Consider the following 16,424-nt stretch of genomic DNA (forward strand, 5'->3'; position numbering starts at 1 on the left):
CCATGCCCACTGATTATGCTACAGAAAAATCTGTGCATTATAAACCGCTACCATGATTCACTTTAAAGGTGAAAGTATTTGAGGAGTTCGCCATCGTGGCTCAGCAGTAACAAACTCGAGTAGCATCCATGAGGATGTAGGTTCGATCCCTGGCCTTGCTCAGTGGGTTAAACCACCCCGTGGTGTAGGTCGCAGAAGTGGCTTGTAGCTGATTTGACCCAGGCCTGGGAACTTACATATGCCATGGCTGTGTCCCTGAAAACACACACACACACACAGAATAAAAATAAAATAAAGTTGAAAGTATTTGAGCAAATATCACCCTTCTCCCATCACCCTTAAAATTCAGTTTTCTTCCATTCTGGTTCTGGACATTCAATGGAGATCTGGTGGAGGAAGAGCCAAATCCCAGGCTATTCCTAACACAGAAGCTTCTTCATGAGTTTGCCTAGTAGCCAGACTGTGTCCTGGGACCCCTTATAATCAGTGCTTGAGTCATAGAGCAATTTAGGACTGAACTCCAGTTCAAGAGGAAGCTCAGGATCATCCCAAGTTCACAGATTACTGCAAGCCTGCACCCCTTGCACAAGGAAGGGCTGAGCTCTCTTCTGAGGTGGCCTCTGGGGATGAAGGAGAATGCCTGTGTTTTCCAGAGCAAACTAATACTACTTCCTACTTCTACTTTCCACACAAACTAATACTGCTTCCACACAAACTAATACTACTTCCTACTTCTACTTTCCACACAAACTAATACTACTTCCTACTTCTCCCTTACGGTAGCGTGTAAATGTTGCCTCCCTGCTCTATATGATGGTTCCCTTCTTTCTTCCATTTTTAATTTCATTTCTCTTGCATCCATTCATATTTAGCCTGTGTCCATTGGCCATTCCCTCCAGGCAAGTAATCAATAGAAAAAGAAAGGAAGGGTAGAGGCACCAGAGTGCTTTACCCCTGCTTCCCATCCATGTCTCTCCTATCTCAAAATCGCCACCTCCGCCCCTCACAGTCAGCTTGTGCATCCTTCATAATAAGCTTCAGTGAGTCAATTTTTTCATCTATAAAATGAAGGTAATGATGCTGTCTTACTAACAGGACTATTGTGAAGATTCAATAAGTCTGGAACATTGTCTTGAACAGCCATCACTCATGAAATCAGAGCCTAATGATTATTAGCAATATTCCTACTATTCAGTTATCATTTCGCATTTATTTTGTCTTGGTAAGGGTAGGATGTTCTGACAGATGGGAAGAAATGCAGAGGTAAGACATCATTACTCAGCCTATGGCTGCGTTAAAGAAAATCTCAGGAGCAGCCCACGTTTCACTCCCCATGTATATGCATGAGTCAAATAAGGAATTACTCTATTAGATGCATCATCACTGGCAACCTGAAGGGGTGTGATAGTCCTGCCTTGTTATTCATGTGGGCAAAACTCTTTTAACATATTTCTCTCAGTGGCAGCAGCCTTGTTTTCTCCTTCTCATCCCCTTCTCTTTCCCTCTCTTGTGTACTGATTCTCCTTAACTGAAACTATTCAGCTCTTCCCAGCTCAGGCTCAGAACCCGCAGACATAGCTCTGAAGGTCATAGGCCCAAGGCGGAGATAGTCCAGCTTTTATTTTTTCCTAGAATATCAGGGCTGGTTAGGTTGCAAAAGGGCTAGAACTTGGCTAGATAGAAGCCTTGGATCACATGGGCTGTTTAAATATTCATATAGTGTGCGTTGGCAGCTAACAGGCCTGCGAACTCTGCCCAGAAAAAAAAAAGAAAGGGAAAAGATAATTACCAAATTTCATAGCATTCTAAACTGGCTGCCGTGAATGAAAACCTTAAGTGCTGATTGTGGTTTTTAATCTCTTAGGCAAATTTTTTTCTTTATTCCACTGAGGACAACAGGCAAGTGGTTATATGCCTGATTATATTTCTGATTATGTTGTCAGTATCGGATTCTGACATTAATATCATAAAAACGGATTGTATTGTCAAAGCCATCTCTTCTTCATAATCACTTTACTAATGGCAGGAAATCACAGACACATACCCTTTGTAGTCAACAGATTCATTAAATAACCACACATCGTTTAAATCTGAGCAGTTGATCAATAGAAAAAATCAGATGAGGGAACGACTGAGTTTCCTGAGCCTGGTGGCTCACAATGTGAAGACATTTCATTCTGTGCAGTCAACTGATGTATGTTCTTCTTTAGCATATGTGAAGATGCCAAAAACGTAGTTATTTAATAATTGTTTTGGTTTGGTTTTAGCCAGCACATTGCCCCCATCATAATTTTTTTTTTTTTTGGTTGTCCTAATTCTGGTTGATAAAATTTAGTTAAAGCTATTTCACCGTTTCAGATAACAACATAAAAGCAAACCTTGGCACAGTACTGAACCTTAAATTCTTTTTTCAAAATAATATCTATTTGGTGGAAATGGGCTCCGTTTTGGTTTATTTATAGCTATATTCACAAACTCTGATTTTTAAAAAGTATGCTTCCTCTCAGGAGGCATACAAAAATGTAAACATAAAATCTACTCATTCATCAGTTTTCCCCTTTTTAATAGTATTCACCTAAAATGTGAATTTAGGTAAAACAAGAATAAGTACTTTGCAAGTTATAAAGAAAGTCACTTGGAATGTTTCTACGCAGTGTCTTAGATGATTAATATTCTGTAAGAACTGGCATTAATCCGTATAAGCTAAGTAAAATTAACTCATCGCTACTCTATTAAACTCTACTTTTAAGAAACTTGCTTCAGAAAATTCGTAAGCTACAGTTGATTATTTGAACTATATAGGCAGGTATATGTGTACATATTTATGTGTGCAGACACATATATAAGATGTATATCAAGAAAATATGTTCATGAAAAGTCATGTTTTTCGTTTGGTATTTCAGATGTATATCACCAACACAATCAAAGCCAAAGGAACAAGACTCGCTAAGCCTGTTCTGTGCCTGGGCTTAATGTGTTTGGCCTTTCTCACTGGACTCAACAGAGTAGCAGAGTATCGAAATCATTGGTCTGATGTGATAGCAGGCTTTCTGGTTGGAATATCTATAGCAGTATTTCTGGTAAGTATAAATTTATTTGAAAATAATTTGGTTTTGAATTAGCTTGTATAATGACCTGCTGGACAATACAGGTGTGAATCACAGGCTTTAGTTATCTAAAGCAGATGGAAGTATGTGGTTTAAGTCATTCATTTCTTCCTCCTCCCTCGTTTTGTAGTCAGGTTTAGGGGTGGAAAAAAATAAATATTCCACATTTAAAGGTGACCAAACAGCCCTCCCTCTCTTTCTTCATAGAAGGAACATTTACCGAGGCTCTGCTATAACCCAGGCACCATGCTCAGGGCTGGGAATAAATACATGAAAAAGACGTAGTCCAGATCCTCAAATAGGTTGAAGTCAGGTGGGACAAGATGGGCACAGAGAGTTCTCTAAAGGGTTCTCTAAAGGGCTATGATAGAGGTAGGTTTATTCAAGAGAGCCACTCTGTTGGGATTAGGGACCCATCAAAAAGAGGAGGGGACGTATAAACTGGAAAAGTTTATGGGGGGGGGTCTCTCGCCTGGGGCATAAGGAATAAAGGGCAACAAACACAATACGCAGGGGCAATAGGAAATGTCTCCTAAAATAAGCATGGATGGAGCCCCTCCTGAATTCCAGGGCGCAGTATGCGTCTGAGAGAATGTGGCACCTGGAAAGGTACCCATCATCCAGTGTGTGTGTCATGATGGGGACAGGAAAAGGACGTAGGGGAGTATCCTACAAAACCTCACATGTTATAACAATAACTCGGGCTTTTGTTTAAAAAATATCCATGATTTGAGAACTTTTGCCTGGGTCCAAGTGAGTTGAAACAGAAAAGGAAAAAAAAAAAGAAAAGAAAAAACCAGCCTGCCTGAATCCCAGCTTCTTGATCTACTCAATCTGTGCTGTTAAGCAATTTACTTAGCCTCAATTTCTTCCCCTTTAAATGAGGCTATAAACAGCCTCCTTGAAAGGTTATTATAAGGATTTAATAAAGGTTAAACGGAACGGGATGTAAGTTCAGTGCGTGGCCACGTGGATGACAAAGTAATTTCTGTCAATGAGAGTTTGTCTCCTTTCAGTCCCTTTTACTTTGTGATCGGATTTGTGCACTGAAAATGTTTTCTGGGAAATAAAACTCCAGGTGAGAAGAGAAGAGCCAAGTTATGCCGAACCAGGGAGATAAAACAGACACATTGGGCCTCTGAGGGCACAGAGAGAGGGGAAGGACGCCCGGGGTGCCGAGGAGGTGGAATGGTTTGGACTTGATGAAACACTGGGGATGATGGGGTGGGGGTGGGGAGCTGTGCCAGTTTCTCATGCGGGCAGCTAAGACTCTTTTATTTCCAGTGGTGATTTCAGCTCTGGCTTGCAATATCCTGGGGTATTTGCAGTGATCTTGCAGTATGTGCAGATCTCTAAAAGGATTCCAAAATAAAATTCACACGAACCTACTCCGGCCAAACCTCTGTGTGTGGGTTGAAGGCCTTCGTGTCCCCAGGCCCCACGCCCAGTGTCTAGCATTTGCCTTTGACTCATCGCGTCCCAGGTCATTTCCACAACAGGATCTTTCTCTCGTGTCTTATTGTTTTGCTCTTCCGACCATAACCTCTCCATTTTAGAGATGAACACTTCTCACCTCTAATAGAGCCATAGGTTCCTAGCCCTGCTCACTTCCTCCAAATCTGTCCCATTCCGCTTCTATACACACAATAACACAATCCATTGCTAATAACAAAACAGAATAAACATGGCAGAGCTCTTTCCCGCTGCTAATGTTATTTTTTAAATTTATTATTTATTTATTACACAATGAATTTATTACATTTATAGTTGGACAATGATCATCACAATCCAGTTTTAAAGGATTTCCATCCCAAACCCCCAGTGCATTCCCCCACCGCCTAAACTGTCTCCTTTGGAAACCGTATATTTTTCAAAATCTATGAGTCAGTATCTGTTCTGCAAAGAAGTTCATTCTGTCCTTTCTTCAGGTTTCACATGTCAGTGAAAGCATTTGATGTTGGTGTCTCATTGTCTAACTGACTTCACTTAGCATGATAATGTCTAGGTCCATCCATGTTGCTTAAAATGCCATTATTTTGTTCCTTTTAATGGCTGAGTAATATTCCGTTGTGTATATTCTTGATCCACTCCTCTGTCGATGGATATTTAGGTTATTTCCATGTGTTGGCTACTGAAAATAGGGCTGCAATGAACATCAGAGTACAAGTGTTTTTTTGAGTCATGATTTTCTCTGGATAGATGCCCAGGAGTGGGATTGCTGGATCAAATGGTAGTTCTATGTTTAGTTTTCTGAGGAATCTCCATACTGCTTTCCACAGGGGTTGCACCAATTTACAATCCCACCAACAGTGTAAGAGGGTTCCTTTTTCTCCACACCCTCTCCAGCACTTATTGTTTGTAGACTTTTGGATGATGTTCATTCTGACTGGTGTAAGGTGGTACCTCAGAGTGGTTTTGATTTGCATTTCTCTAATAATGAGTGATGTTGAACATCTTTTCATGTGTTTTTTGGCCATCCACATGTCTTCTTTGGAGAATTGCCTGTTTAGATCTTTCGCCCATTTTTTGATGGGGTTGTTTTTTTGGTATTGAGCAGTAGCAGGTGTTTATAAATTTTGGAGGTTAATCCCTTGTCAGTTGATTCATTTGCAAAGATGTTCTCCCATTCTGTGGATTGTCTTTTCATTTTGATTAGGGTTTCCTTTGCTGTGCAGAAAATTTTACGTTTAATTAAGTCGCATTTATTTATTTTTTTTACTGTCATTACTCTTAAGAGGTGGATCTGAGAAGATGTTGCTGTCATTTATTTCGGAGAGTGTTTGGCCTATGTTTTCCTCTAAGAGTTTTAGAGTGTCTGGTCCTATATCTAGGTCTTTAATCCATTTGGAGTTTATTTTTGTGTATGACGTTAGGGAGTGTTCTAAGTTCATTCTTTTACATGTGGCTGTCCAGTTTTCCCAGCACCATTTATTGAACAGGCTGTCTTTTCTCCATTGTATATTCTTGCCTTCTTTGTCATAGATTAGTTGACTGAAGGTGTGTGGCTTTAATTCTGGGCTTTCTATCCTATTCCACTGATCTGTATCTTTGTCTTTGCGCTGGTACCATATGGTTTTGATGACTGTTGCTTTGTAGTATAGTCTGAAGTGAGGGAGCCTGATTCCTCCAGCTCCATTTTTCTTTCTCAGGATGTCTGGCTATTCTGGGTCTTTTGTGCTTCCAAACAAACTTTAAAATATTTTATTCAAGTTCTGTGAAAAATGTCCTTGGTAATTTGATGGGGATTGCATTGCACCTGTAGATTGCCTTGGGTAGTATAGTCATTTTGATAATATTGACTCTTCTGATCCAAGAGCACGTCTTTCCATCTGTTTGTGTCATCTTTGATTTCTTTCATCAGTGTCTTATAGTTTTCAGAGTACAGGTCTTTTGTCTCTTTAGGTAGGTTTTTATTCTTTTGGATGCAATGGTGAATGGGATTGCTTCCCTAATTACTCTTTCTGATCTTTCATTGTTAGTATACAGAAATGCTGTTTATTTCTGTGTATTAATTTTATATCCTGTGACTTTGCCAAATTCATGGATGAGTTCTCACAGTTTTCTGGCAGATAGAGTCTTTAGGATTCTCTAGGTGTAGTATCATGTCATCTGCAAATAGTGATAGTTTTACTTCTTCCTTTCCAATTTGGATTCCTTTGATTTCTTTTACTTCTCTGGTTGCTGTGGCTAGGACTTCCAAAACGATGTTGAATAGTAGTGGTGAGAACGGACATCCTTGTTTTGTTCCTGATCTCAGCAGAAATTCTTTCAGCTTTTCACCATTGAGAATGATGTTAGCTCTGGGTTTGTCATATATGACCTTTATTATGTTGAGGTAGGTTCCCTCTATGCCCACTTTCTGAAGGGTTTTTATCAGAAATGGGTGTTGGATTTTGTCAAAGGCTTTTTCTGTGTCTATTGAGAGGGTTACATGCTTTTTATTCTTCAGTTTGTTAATGTGGTGTATCACACTGATTGATTTGTGGAAATCAAAGAATCCTTGCATCCCTGAGATAAATCCCACTTGGTGATGATGTACAATCCTTTTAACTGTATTGTTTGATGCAGTTTGCTAGTATTTTGTTGAGGATTTTTGCATCTATGTTCATCAGTGAAATTGGCCTGTAATTTTCTTTTTTTGTGTGTGGTATCTTTGTCTGGTTTTAGTATCAGGGTGATGGTGGCCTCATAGAATGAGTTTGGGAGTGTCACTTCCTTTGCAATTTTTTGGAATAGTTTCAGAAGGATAGGTGTTAGCTCTTCTCTAAATGTTTGATAGAGTTCACCTATGAAGCCACCTGGTCCTGGACTTTTGTTTGTTGGAAGTTTTTTAGTCACAGTTTCAATTTCAGTACTTGTGATTGGTCCATTCATCTTTTCTACTTCATCTTGGTTTGGTCTTGGAAGATTGTCCATTTCTTCTAGGTTGTCCATTTTATTGGCGTATAGTTGCATACAGTAGTCTCCTATGATCCTTTGTATTTCTGTGATGTCCGTTGTTATTTCTCCTCTTTCATTTCTAATTTTATTTATTTGAATCCTCTCTCTTTTTTTCTTAGTAAGTCTGGCTAGGGGTTTATCAATTTTGTTGATCTTTTCAAAGAACCAGCTTTTCGTTTCATTGCTCTTTTCTATGGTTTTCTTTGTTTCTATTTCATTGATTTCTGCTCTGATCTTTATGATTTCTTTCCTTCTACTAACTTTGGGTCTTGTCTGTTCTTCTCTCTTGAGCTGCTTTAGATGTGAAGTTAGCTTGTTTATTTGAGCTTTTTCTTATTTCCTGAGGTGGGCTTGTATTGCTATAAACTTCCCTCTTAGAACGGCTTTTGCTGCATCCCATAGGTTTTGGAGTGTCATATCTTTGTTGTCATTTGTTTCTAGGTATTTTTAAATTTCCTCTTTGATTTTCTCAGTGATCCACTGGTTGTTTAGTAGCATGTTGTTTAGTCTCCACATGTCTGTGGTTTTTTGCAGTTTTTTTCTTGTTGTTGACTTCCAGTCATATAGCATTGTGGTTGGAAAAGATGCTTGATATGATTTCAATTTTCTTAAAGTTACCGAGGCTTGATTTATAGCCCAGGATGTGATCAATCTTAGAGAATGTTCCATGTGAACTTGGGAAGAATGTGTATTCTGTTGCTTTTGGATGGAATGTCCTATAAATATCTATTAAGTCCATCCGGTCTAATGCTTCATTCATGGCCTGTGTTTCCTTATCGATTTTCTGTCTGGATGATCTGTCCATTGCTGTAAGTGGGGTGTTAAAGTCCCCCACTATTACTGTGTTACTGTTGATTTGTCCTTTTAAGATTTTTAGCAGTTTCCTCATATACTGTGGTGAACCTATGTTGGGTGCATAGATATTTAAACTTGTTATATCTTCCTCTTGGATCATTATGTAGTGACCATCCTTGTCTCTTAAAATATTCTTCATTTTAAAGTCTATTTTGTCTGATACGAGTATTGCTATTCCAGCTTTCTTTTGATTCCCATTTGCATGGAATATATTCTTCCATCCTCTCACTTTCAATTTGTATGTGTCCCTAGAAGTGAAGAGGGTCTCTTGAAGACAGCATATATATGGGTCTTGTTTTCGTATCCATTCAGCCAGTCTATGTCTTTTGGTTGGAGCCTTTAGTTCATTAACATTTAACGTAATTATTGATATGTATGTTATCGCCATATTATTAGTTGTTTTGGATTTGTTTTTGTTGCTCTTTTTTCTTTCGTTCTTCTCTTGTTCTCTCCTCTTGTGGTTTGATGACTATCTTTTGTATTGTATTTGAGTTGATTTTTCTTATTTGTTTGTGTATCATTTGTAGATTTTTGGTTTACAGTTATTCTGAAGTTTCTATATGTGTCTCTCTCTCTATATATATATATATGAGATTGTTTTAAGCTGTCAATCTCTTAATTGTAAGTTTATCTCCATTGTCCTGCATTCGTACTCTCCTCTTCTCACTTTTTTTGATTTTGCTGGCATAACTGTGCATGCATGATTTTGGATCTTTACTGTATATATACCTTTACTGGTGAGCCTTGTCATTTGTGGTATTTTTATTTCTGGTTGCAGAATTTTCTTTTCTGCCTAGAGAACTTCCTTCAGTATTTGTTGTACAGCTGGTTTGGTGTTGCTGAATTCTCCTAGCTTTTGCTTATCTGTGAAGCTTTTGATTTCTCCTTCAAATATGAATGAGAGCCTTGCTGGGTAAGGTTATCTTGGTTGGAGGTTTTTTCTTTTCATCATGTTAAGTATATCATGCCACTCCCTTCTGGCCTGCAGGATTTCTGCTGAAAAATCTGCCGATAACCTTATTGGGGTTCCCTTGTATGTTACTCGTTTCTTTTCCCTATCTGCTTTCAATATTTTCTCTTTGGCTTTAATTTTGGTCAGTTTGATTAATGTGTGTCTCGGGGTATTCCTCCTTGGGTTTATTTTATGTGGTACTCATTGCACTTCCTGGATTTGAGTGAGTGGTTCCTTTCCCATGTTAGGGAAGTTTTTGGCTATTATCTCTTTGAATATTTTTTCTGTCCCTTTTTCTCTCTCTACTTCTGGCACCCCTATGGTACAAATGTTTAACATTGTCCCAGAGTTCTCTGAGACTCTCTTCATTTGTTTTCAATCTTTTTTCTCTTTTCTGTTCCACATCCATGATTTCCACTAATCTGTCCTCCACCTCGCTTATTTGTTCTTCTGCCTCCTGTATTCTGCTGTTGGCTGCTTCTAATGAATTTTTTATTTCAGTTATTGTATTTTGCATCTCTTCTTGCTTAAGTTTTATATCTTGTATTTCTTTGCTCAGTGTTTCCTGTAAATTATCCATCTTTGCTTCCTGTTTATTTCCAATGTCTTGCATTATCTTCAGCATCAACAGACTAAAGTCTTTTTCCTGGAGGCTGAGAATCTCCTGATCACTTAGCTGTTTTTCTGGGGGTTTTTCTTTCTCCCTCATCTGAGTTATAGTTCTCTGTCTTTTCATTTTTATAGGTTTTTGGTGTGGTGACCTTTTTACAGATAAAAGGGTTGTAGCCTCTCTTACTTCTGGCATCTGCCCCCCTTGTGGCTGAAGTTGGTACAGGGTGGGTGGGGGCTTGTTGTAGGCTTCTTGATGAGAGGGACTGGTGCCTGCTCACTGGTAGGTGAAGCTGATTCCTATCCCTCTGGTGGGTGGGACTTTGTCTCTGGGTGAGATTAGAGGCACCTGTGTGCCTGAGGGGTCCTTAGACAGCCTGTTTACTGAGGGGCGGGGCTGTGATCCCACCAGGATTGTTGTTTGCCCTGGGGCTTCTCAGCACTGATGGGTGGGGCCAGATTTTCCCAAAATGCCCACCTCCAGAGAAAGGCATGCTGATGAATATTCCCAAGAACTTTGTTTCCAGTGTCTTTCCCCCACAACAAGCCCCATTCACCCCTGTTTGCCCAGGAGGTCCTCCAAGAACTGCAGTCAGGTCTGACCCAGATTCCTATGGAGACTTTGCTTTCCCCTGGGACCCAGTGCACATGAAAATCTGTGTACACCTTTTACGAATGGGGTCTCCATTTCTCCCAGTTCTGTGGAGCTCTTCTACACAAGCCCCACTGACCTTCAATGCCAGATGCTCCAGGCACTCTTTCTCCCAGTGCCAGATCCCCAGACGTGGGGGTTTGATGTGGGGCTCAGAACTCTCACTCCTGTAGGTGAGTTTCTGTGAACCAGTTACTTTCCAGTCTATGGGGCTTCCCACCCAGGACGTATGGGGTTGCTTATATCACGTAATCGCCCCCCTACCTCTTGATGTGGCATCCTCTTTGTCTTCTGGAGTTGGATATCTTTTTGAAAGTTTCTGGTCCATTTGGTTGAAGATTGCTCAGCATTTGGCTGTAAATTTTGTTGTTTTTAGGAGAGAGGTTGAGCTCCATTCCCTCTATTCCTCCATCTTAATCCCATCTCCCCTCCTGCTGCTCATGTTAAATCAGACACTTCCCCTGGACTTCTGGGATCCTGTGCCGTTTCCCTGCACTCTTCCCAGCCAAGTTCATGTCACCCCCTTCAGGCTGGAAATCCTGTGCTTGGAATCCAGTCAGTTGTCTTGCTCTCCCACAACCAGGCTCTGTCTAGCCTGCATGTTGTCTGGCCTGAAATGCCTGCTCCTCTGTATTTTAGAGAGAAAAACAGATGTGGGCATCAGAAAAACCTAGGTTGAATCCAGCTTTTCCCTCTTTATTTTTTTTGCCACTGACTGGGTGTGTGACAATGAACAAGTCACTTAGCAACTCATCTTCCTAAAATGTGAGGCTTCCCCTGAACTGTATTTAAAGGGATTACCCCTCCCCCAAGGACCCCTTTCCTCATTTCTTCTTCACTTTTCTCCACTGTATGGTTCTACTTTTAATATACCACATGTGATTTATTTTTATTTTTTTGCCATCAAACTGCTCACAGAGAAGGTGTTTATTTGTTTTCATCCCTGTGTTTTCCCAGTACCCAGTCCTGCTAAAAAGGAGGAACTTTGGTTGAATGATGAATGAACTGTTATATCTACTTCTTACCGATCTTTGGAGGATTAAGTGAAATCACAGGTGTAATAAGGGGAGTCGAGTGTGTGATACAGAGAAGGCTCTGGATAGCATGGTCTTCACCTTTGACGACTATATTAAAATTCTTTATGCACTTGAGACTTTTCTCAGACAAATCCCAACTTCCCCAGGAAGTGTCTCTGATGACCTGATTCTCCCATTTTTTCCTGAATTTCCGCTGCCCTTGAAGTCTGTCCTGTTACAATCTAACAAGAAATTACCTTCTATACTAAATTTATCACTCTTATGTCCATTTTCTTCAATGTCGGAGAACACGATCCTCCTGCTGAGAAAAATACTAAGCAAATTTTGGTTGAACAGTAGTTGTAGATTGACTGATACTATTTTATGAAAATGTATGCCTCAGAGCACTTACAAGGAAGACGCATATTAGTGCCAGATATAATAGTTCAAGTTTACTGAGCCAAAGCAAGAGCGTGTCAGGTTGCCATATGTAGTATCATCATCACCATCAAAATAAGTTGAATTTTCTTTGCTACATTAACTCAGTCCCCATAACAGCATGTTGAGATGTAGCCATTATTTGTCCTCATTTTACACATAAGAAAAACAGATCTAGTTATATTAAGTAACTTGCTCAAGCTTACAAAGTTATCAAATAAAAGAGCCCAGAATTAAGTCCCAGACCTTTTTGACTCCAAAGCCTGCACACTTAGCCTCCTACAACAGTAATGTCTTATTTGCCACAAGGAAGGGGTGAAATAATCACAAATGAATCGTATTAATTTATTATTACTAACTGGAAAAAAGAAAACAAAAATCTATGTGTAGTGGTGACTTAATTCATGTCATTTTTGGAGGCAAGGGTAGAATTATACTCATTGAAGCCACTAGTGAAAAAGAAGAATGTTTCAAAAGAAAGTTATATGGGAGAGAGTTCCCATCGTGGCTCAGCAGAAATGAATCTGACTAGCATCTATGAAGATGCAGGTTTGATCCCTGGACTTGCTCATTGGGTTAAGGATCCGGCACTGCTGTGAGCTGTGGTGTAAGTCGCAGACACAGCTGGGATCCTGCATTACTGTGGATGTGGTGTAGGCCAGCAGCTACAGCTCCAATTCAACCCCTAGCCTGGGAAACTCCATATGCTGTAGGTGCAACCCTAAAAAGACCAAAAAAAATTTAAAAAGCAAGTTATATGTGAACATCAGAATTTTTAGCCTTTATACATGCTCATTTATTAATTTCTTCATTCACTGTGGTACTGAGAATAAAATAGTCATCAGAAAAAAAAGCATGTCTGCTTCAATGGCGCTGATAACCTTGGAAGAGAATCACATCAACCAAAATACTAATGCTATCCGATGTATAATTGCATAGAGATGGGTGCTTTGATGGAAAGAATTATAGGTCCTTGTAAGCAAGCAAAGAAAAACAGCCTGGGGTCAGGGAAGGCCAGGGAAGAAGTGGTGCTGAGATGAGATAACACAGATGAGTAAGATGTGGGGCCCACAGATGCATGAAGATGCTTTTTCTAAACACGGGACGTGAAAGGTTACAGGAGGTGTTTGGAAAACAGAGAGAAAAACTGAAAGGTGGGCCAGAGTTTAGACATTAGGAGAGATGGACAGCTAAGCTGCAGAGTTAAGAAAGTTGACATGACACAGTTTGCATTTGGGAGCAGTCATTCTCGTGTCATTGTAGAAATGGATGGGAGGGGTCCAAGACTGACTTTAGAAAGCCCTGCAGGAATTCAGGCAAGTGGCGGGGCTTGCTTAGTCTTTGGAGTTGGTGGCAGAGGGAGAACAAAGGAGATATAAGAAATCAAAATCTTTAGGAAGGAAAATTGAGCAACTTGTGTGACTGGCTGAATATAAGAGGTATCCACGTTTTCAGCCTGTGCAGCTGCATTAAGGGAACTGGGGTGTAGGCATTGTTGCCGTGCCCTGAGAGGATCCAGAAAAAGATTTTGAAGTAGGGTCCGGAGATGGGCAGATCTTGGGTTTTATTGTGAACATTTGTTGAATGTTTGCATACCTTTGTCAACCAAAGGAATGGAGCTAACTTGCTAATCCATTGCAACCTCTTCACTTTCAAATTGAGAACACGGAGACCAGAAGACTGTCCAACAACATAGAGACTCAGGATCAAAAACCAGCTCAATTGCTATTTCCTATGAGCATTTTTCTAATAGGAAATCAGTTTCATACTTGTGAATGTTACCAGACAAGCCTTACTAAATATGTGAAGATGATTCTAGGGAAGATTTGGTAATTTCCTTCCTTGTAATTTAAATAATAACAGTAATGAAGAATAATCATTATGCTAATGGATACCATTTAATGAGTATCTGCAATGGATTAGACATTTAAATATTTCACATGTGAGTTCTTAGCTCCTTCACTGGTGTTGTCCTGACCCGCAATTAAGGCAAAGAGATAACTGATAATACCTTTTGGAGCTTTCCAACCAAAATAGTATAAAAAGCAATTATACTAATTTCAGAAGCCCGCATTAACTCTAGATGAATGTTTCTTCAACTAATGACTTCTCTTTGTCTATGTGCCTACTTATTTATTTCAGCAATTTTTAATTCAGAAGAATTTGTAGCAGTTTTTTTCATCGGCTGCTTTTCTGTTAATTTATCGTATTAATGAAAAGGGACGTGTGAGTGTGTGTGTCTGTATTTCATGATATGGGTGTGAAACTGCTGTCTGTTATGTTGTTGTCGGTTAAAATGCCTGATTATACCCCTTGTGCTCTAGGTAGGGATCAATTGGTAAACGATAGCCCAGAGGAAAAATTTGGTTTTCTGCTTATTTTTGTTTAAAAAATAAAATAAAAAAGTTGTACTGGAACCCTAATATCCCCATTCCTAGAAGTGTCACACCAACACAGCAAAGCTGAGTAGTGGCTGCAGGGATTATATGCCTGCAAAGCCAAAAATATATACTCTCTGCCCATCATGGACAAAATTTGTTGACTTCTGCTTTAGGGCAGTTGGTATCTATTGGTCCTTTCCAGGATCATCATTTCATCTCCAAGCCTTTGCTCTCCCTTAAAGATCTTGATGGCAGTGATGAGGTTAATGTGTCACATTTTCAGGCTTTGATCTGTGCTTCTCATCTGTTACTATTCAAGGAAGTAGGAGGATAATACGTATATGGCATTTTGCAAGGAAATATTTTTTTTCTCCGATAAAATCTCAGGGTATGTGTTATTTCATAGATTTGTAAATTTTATTTAAAAAGTGGAGAATAACCAGTATCTAATTGGGCTCTGGAAATACTCAGTAATGAGCCCTACTAAAGAAAAGGCTTTCCAGTAGAGGATTTGTGAAAAATATACAATGTCCATGTGCAGTTATATATTAAGCATTTTTAAATAATGAATGATAGGTTATGACAAGTAAGTTTCTGTATTTTGTTTTGATAATAGAATATAAAACTCAGAAAAAGAAGGCTCCCTAGTTCAGTATAAGCAAATAATAGCAAATGATTTTCCTATGTTATTATTGATAACTCTTAATGTTAGATTCACTTGCATCAGAAGCTTCGGGAATGCCTTTTTTTTTTTTTTTTTTTTTTTTTTTTTTACTAAAGTATAGTTTATTTACAATGTTGTATTTCTGCTATGCAGCAAAGTGACCCAGTCATACATATATATGCATTCTTCTTCTTATATTATCTTCCATCATGTTCTATCACAAGAGATTGGATACAGTTCCCTATGTTGTACAGCAGTGTTCTTGGGTGGCTGTCAGGTGAGAATGCTGCACCTTAACCAACTGATATAGCTCCCCAGAACGTTGTCCCTTTGGAGAAAGAATTCGGCAAAGAGACTGAGGGTAGTGAGGCAAATAAGTATTTATTTAAAAAGAGAAGAGAGAGAAGATAGGTGTGAAGAAAGCACAGGCAAGGTTTAATAAGAGATCAGAGGGAGAGGATACATGCAGAGAGAGCACAGGCAGGCTTGAGGGTGGGGATGCTACGTGGAGAGGGAGAAAGACAGAGCCAGAGCGGAAGAGAGCAACACGTGCTTTGGAGGTCATTTAAATACTTGTATGGGGGCAGTCCTTCTGGGCTTCATCTCGCCAATCGTTTTGCTTCATCTGGCTTTGTCCGGACTCAGGGCCTCCCCTGTGTGCACGCGCACCTTTTAGCCAGGATGGATTCCAGCACAAGGGTCTCTGGGAGGTTGACAGACGTACTATGGTCTGGTGCCTCTCCTTTCTCTGACCCCTGAGGCACCTGTCTGCCAGTGCGTAGTTCCAGTTCCGGAGGTCTCCTTGACCTCAAGGATGGGAAATAGATGGTCTCTATCTTTTATCCAAACAGGATGCAGCTCTTACCTTGCAGTTACCTGTTCACAGGGAACAGAGTTTAGTTCAGCCTGGGACCCATCGATCTCCTGCTTCAGACGGACCTCATTGCTTATCCATTCTAAATGTAACAGTTTGCATCCACCAACCCCCAACTCCCAGTCCATTCCATTCTCTCTCCCTCCCCCTTGGCAACTACAAGTCTGTTCTCTATGTCTGTGAGTCTGTTTCTGTTCTGTAGATAGGTTCATTTGTGCCACACTTTAGAGTCCACTTTTAAATGATATCATATGGTATTTTTCTGACTGACTTCACTTAATATGAGGATCTCTAGTTGCATCCATGTTGCTGCAAATGGCATTATTTTATTTTTTAGGGCTGAGTAATATTCTATTGTGTATATATACACCACATCTTCTTAATCCAATCATCTGTCGATGGACATTTAGGTTGTTTCCATGTCTTAGCTATTGTG

General features: G+C 39.7%; 2 protein-coding genes across 18 annotated transcripts in view; one reads left to right on the top strand and one right to left on the bottom strand.

Moving 5' to 3' along the window:
• PLPPR5 (phospholipid phosphatase related 5) overlaps window positions 1-16,424 on the top strand; it is a 120,961-nt gene that overhangs the window by 78,522 nt on the left and 26,015 nt on the right. For all 6 annotated transcript variants that reach the window (XR_014842830.1, XM_085020650.1, XM_085020651.1 and 3 more), the window contains 1 exon segment: window positions 2,904-3,080. Coding sequence is in view for 5 of the 6 variants with exons in the window: in XM_085020650.1 (XP_084876776.1) it covers window positions 2,904-3,080 (177 nt within the window). In the remaining variant the exon portion in view is untranslated.
• The window catches only part of SNX7 (sorting nexin 7), a 306,908-nt gene that overhangs the window by 73,470 nt on the left and 217,014 nt on the right, over window positions 1-16,424 (bottom strand). For 5 of the 12 annotated variants that reach the window (XR_014844668.1, XR_014844667.1, XM_085023883.1 and 2 more), the window contains one exon: window positions 15,479-15,990. The exons of 6 other annotated variants lie outside the window; for them this stretch is intronic. Coding sequence is in view for 4 of the 6 variants with exons in the window: in XM_085023883.1 (XP_084880009.1) it covers window positions 15,976-15,990 (15 nt within the window). In the remaining 2 variants the exon portion in view is untranslated. Of the gene's footprint in view, window positions 1-9,877; window positions 11,244-15,478; window positions 15,991-16,424 lie in introns of those variants that run through there. One more of the 12 variants, XM_085023875.1, reaches the window with a different exon arrangement.

This window comes from Sus scrofa, chromosome 4 (assembly GCF_054392235.1).
Source record: "Sus scrofa isolate SSC_HxYL_T2T_F1_AM1 chromosome 4, Sscrofa_HxYL_maternal_Yorkshire_Landrace_v2.0, whole genome shotgun sequence".
Lineage (NCBI taxonomy): Eukaryota > Metazoa > Chordata > Mammalia > Artiodactyla > Suidae > Sus > Sus scrofa.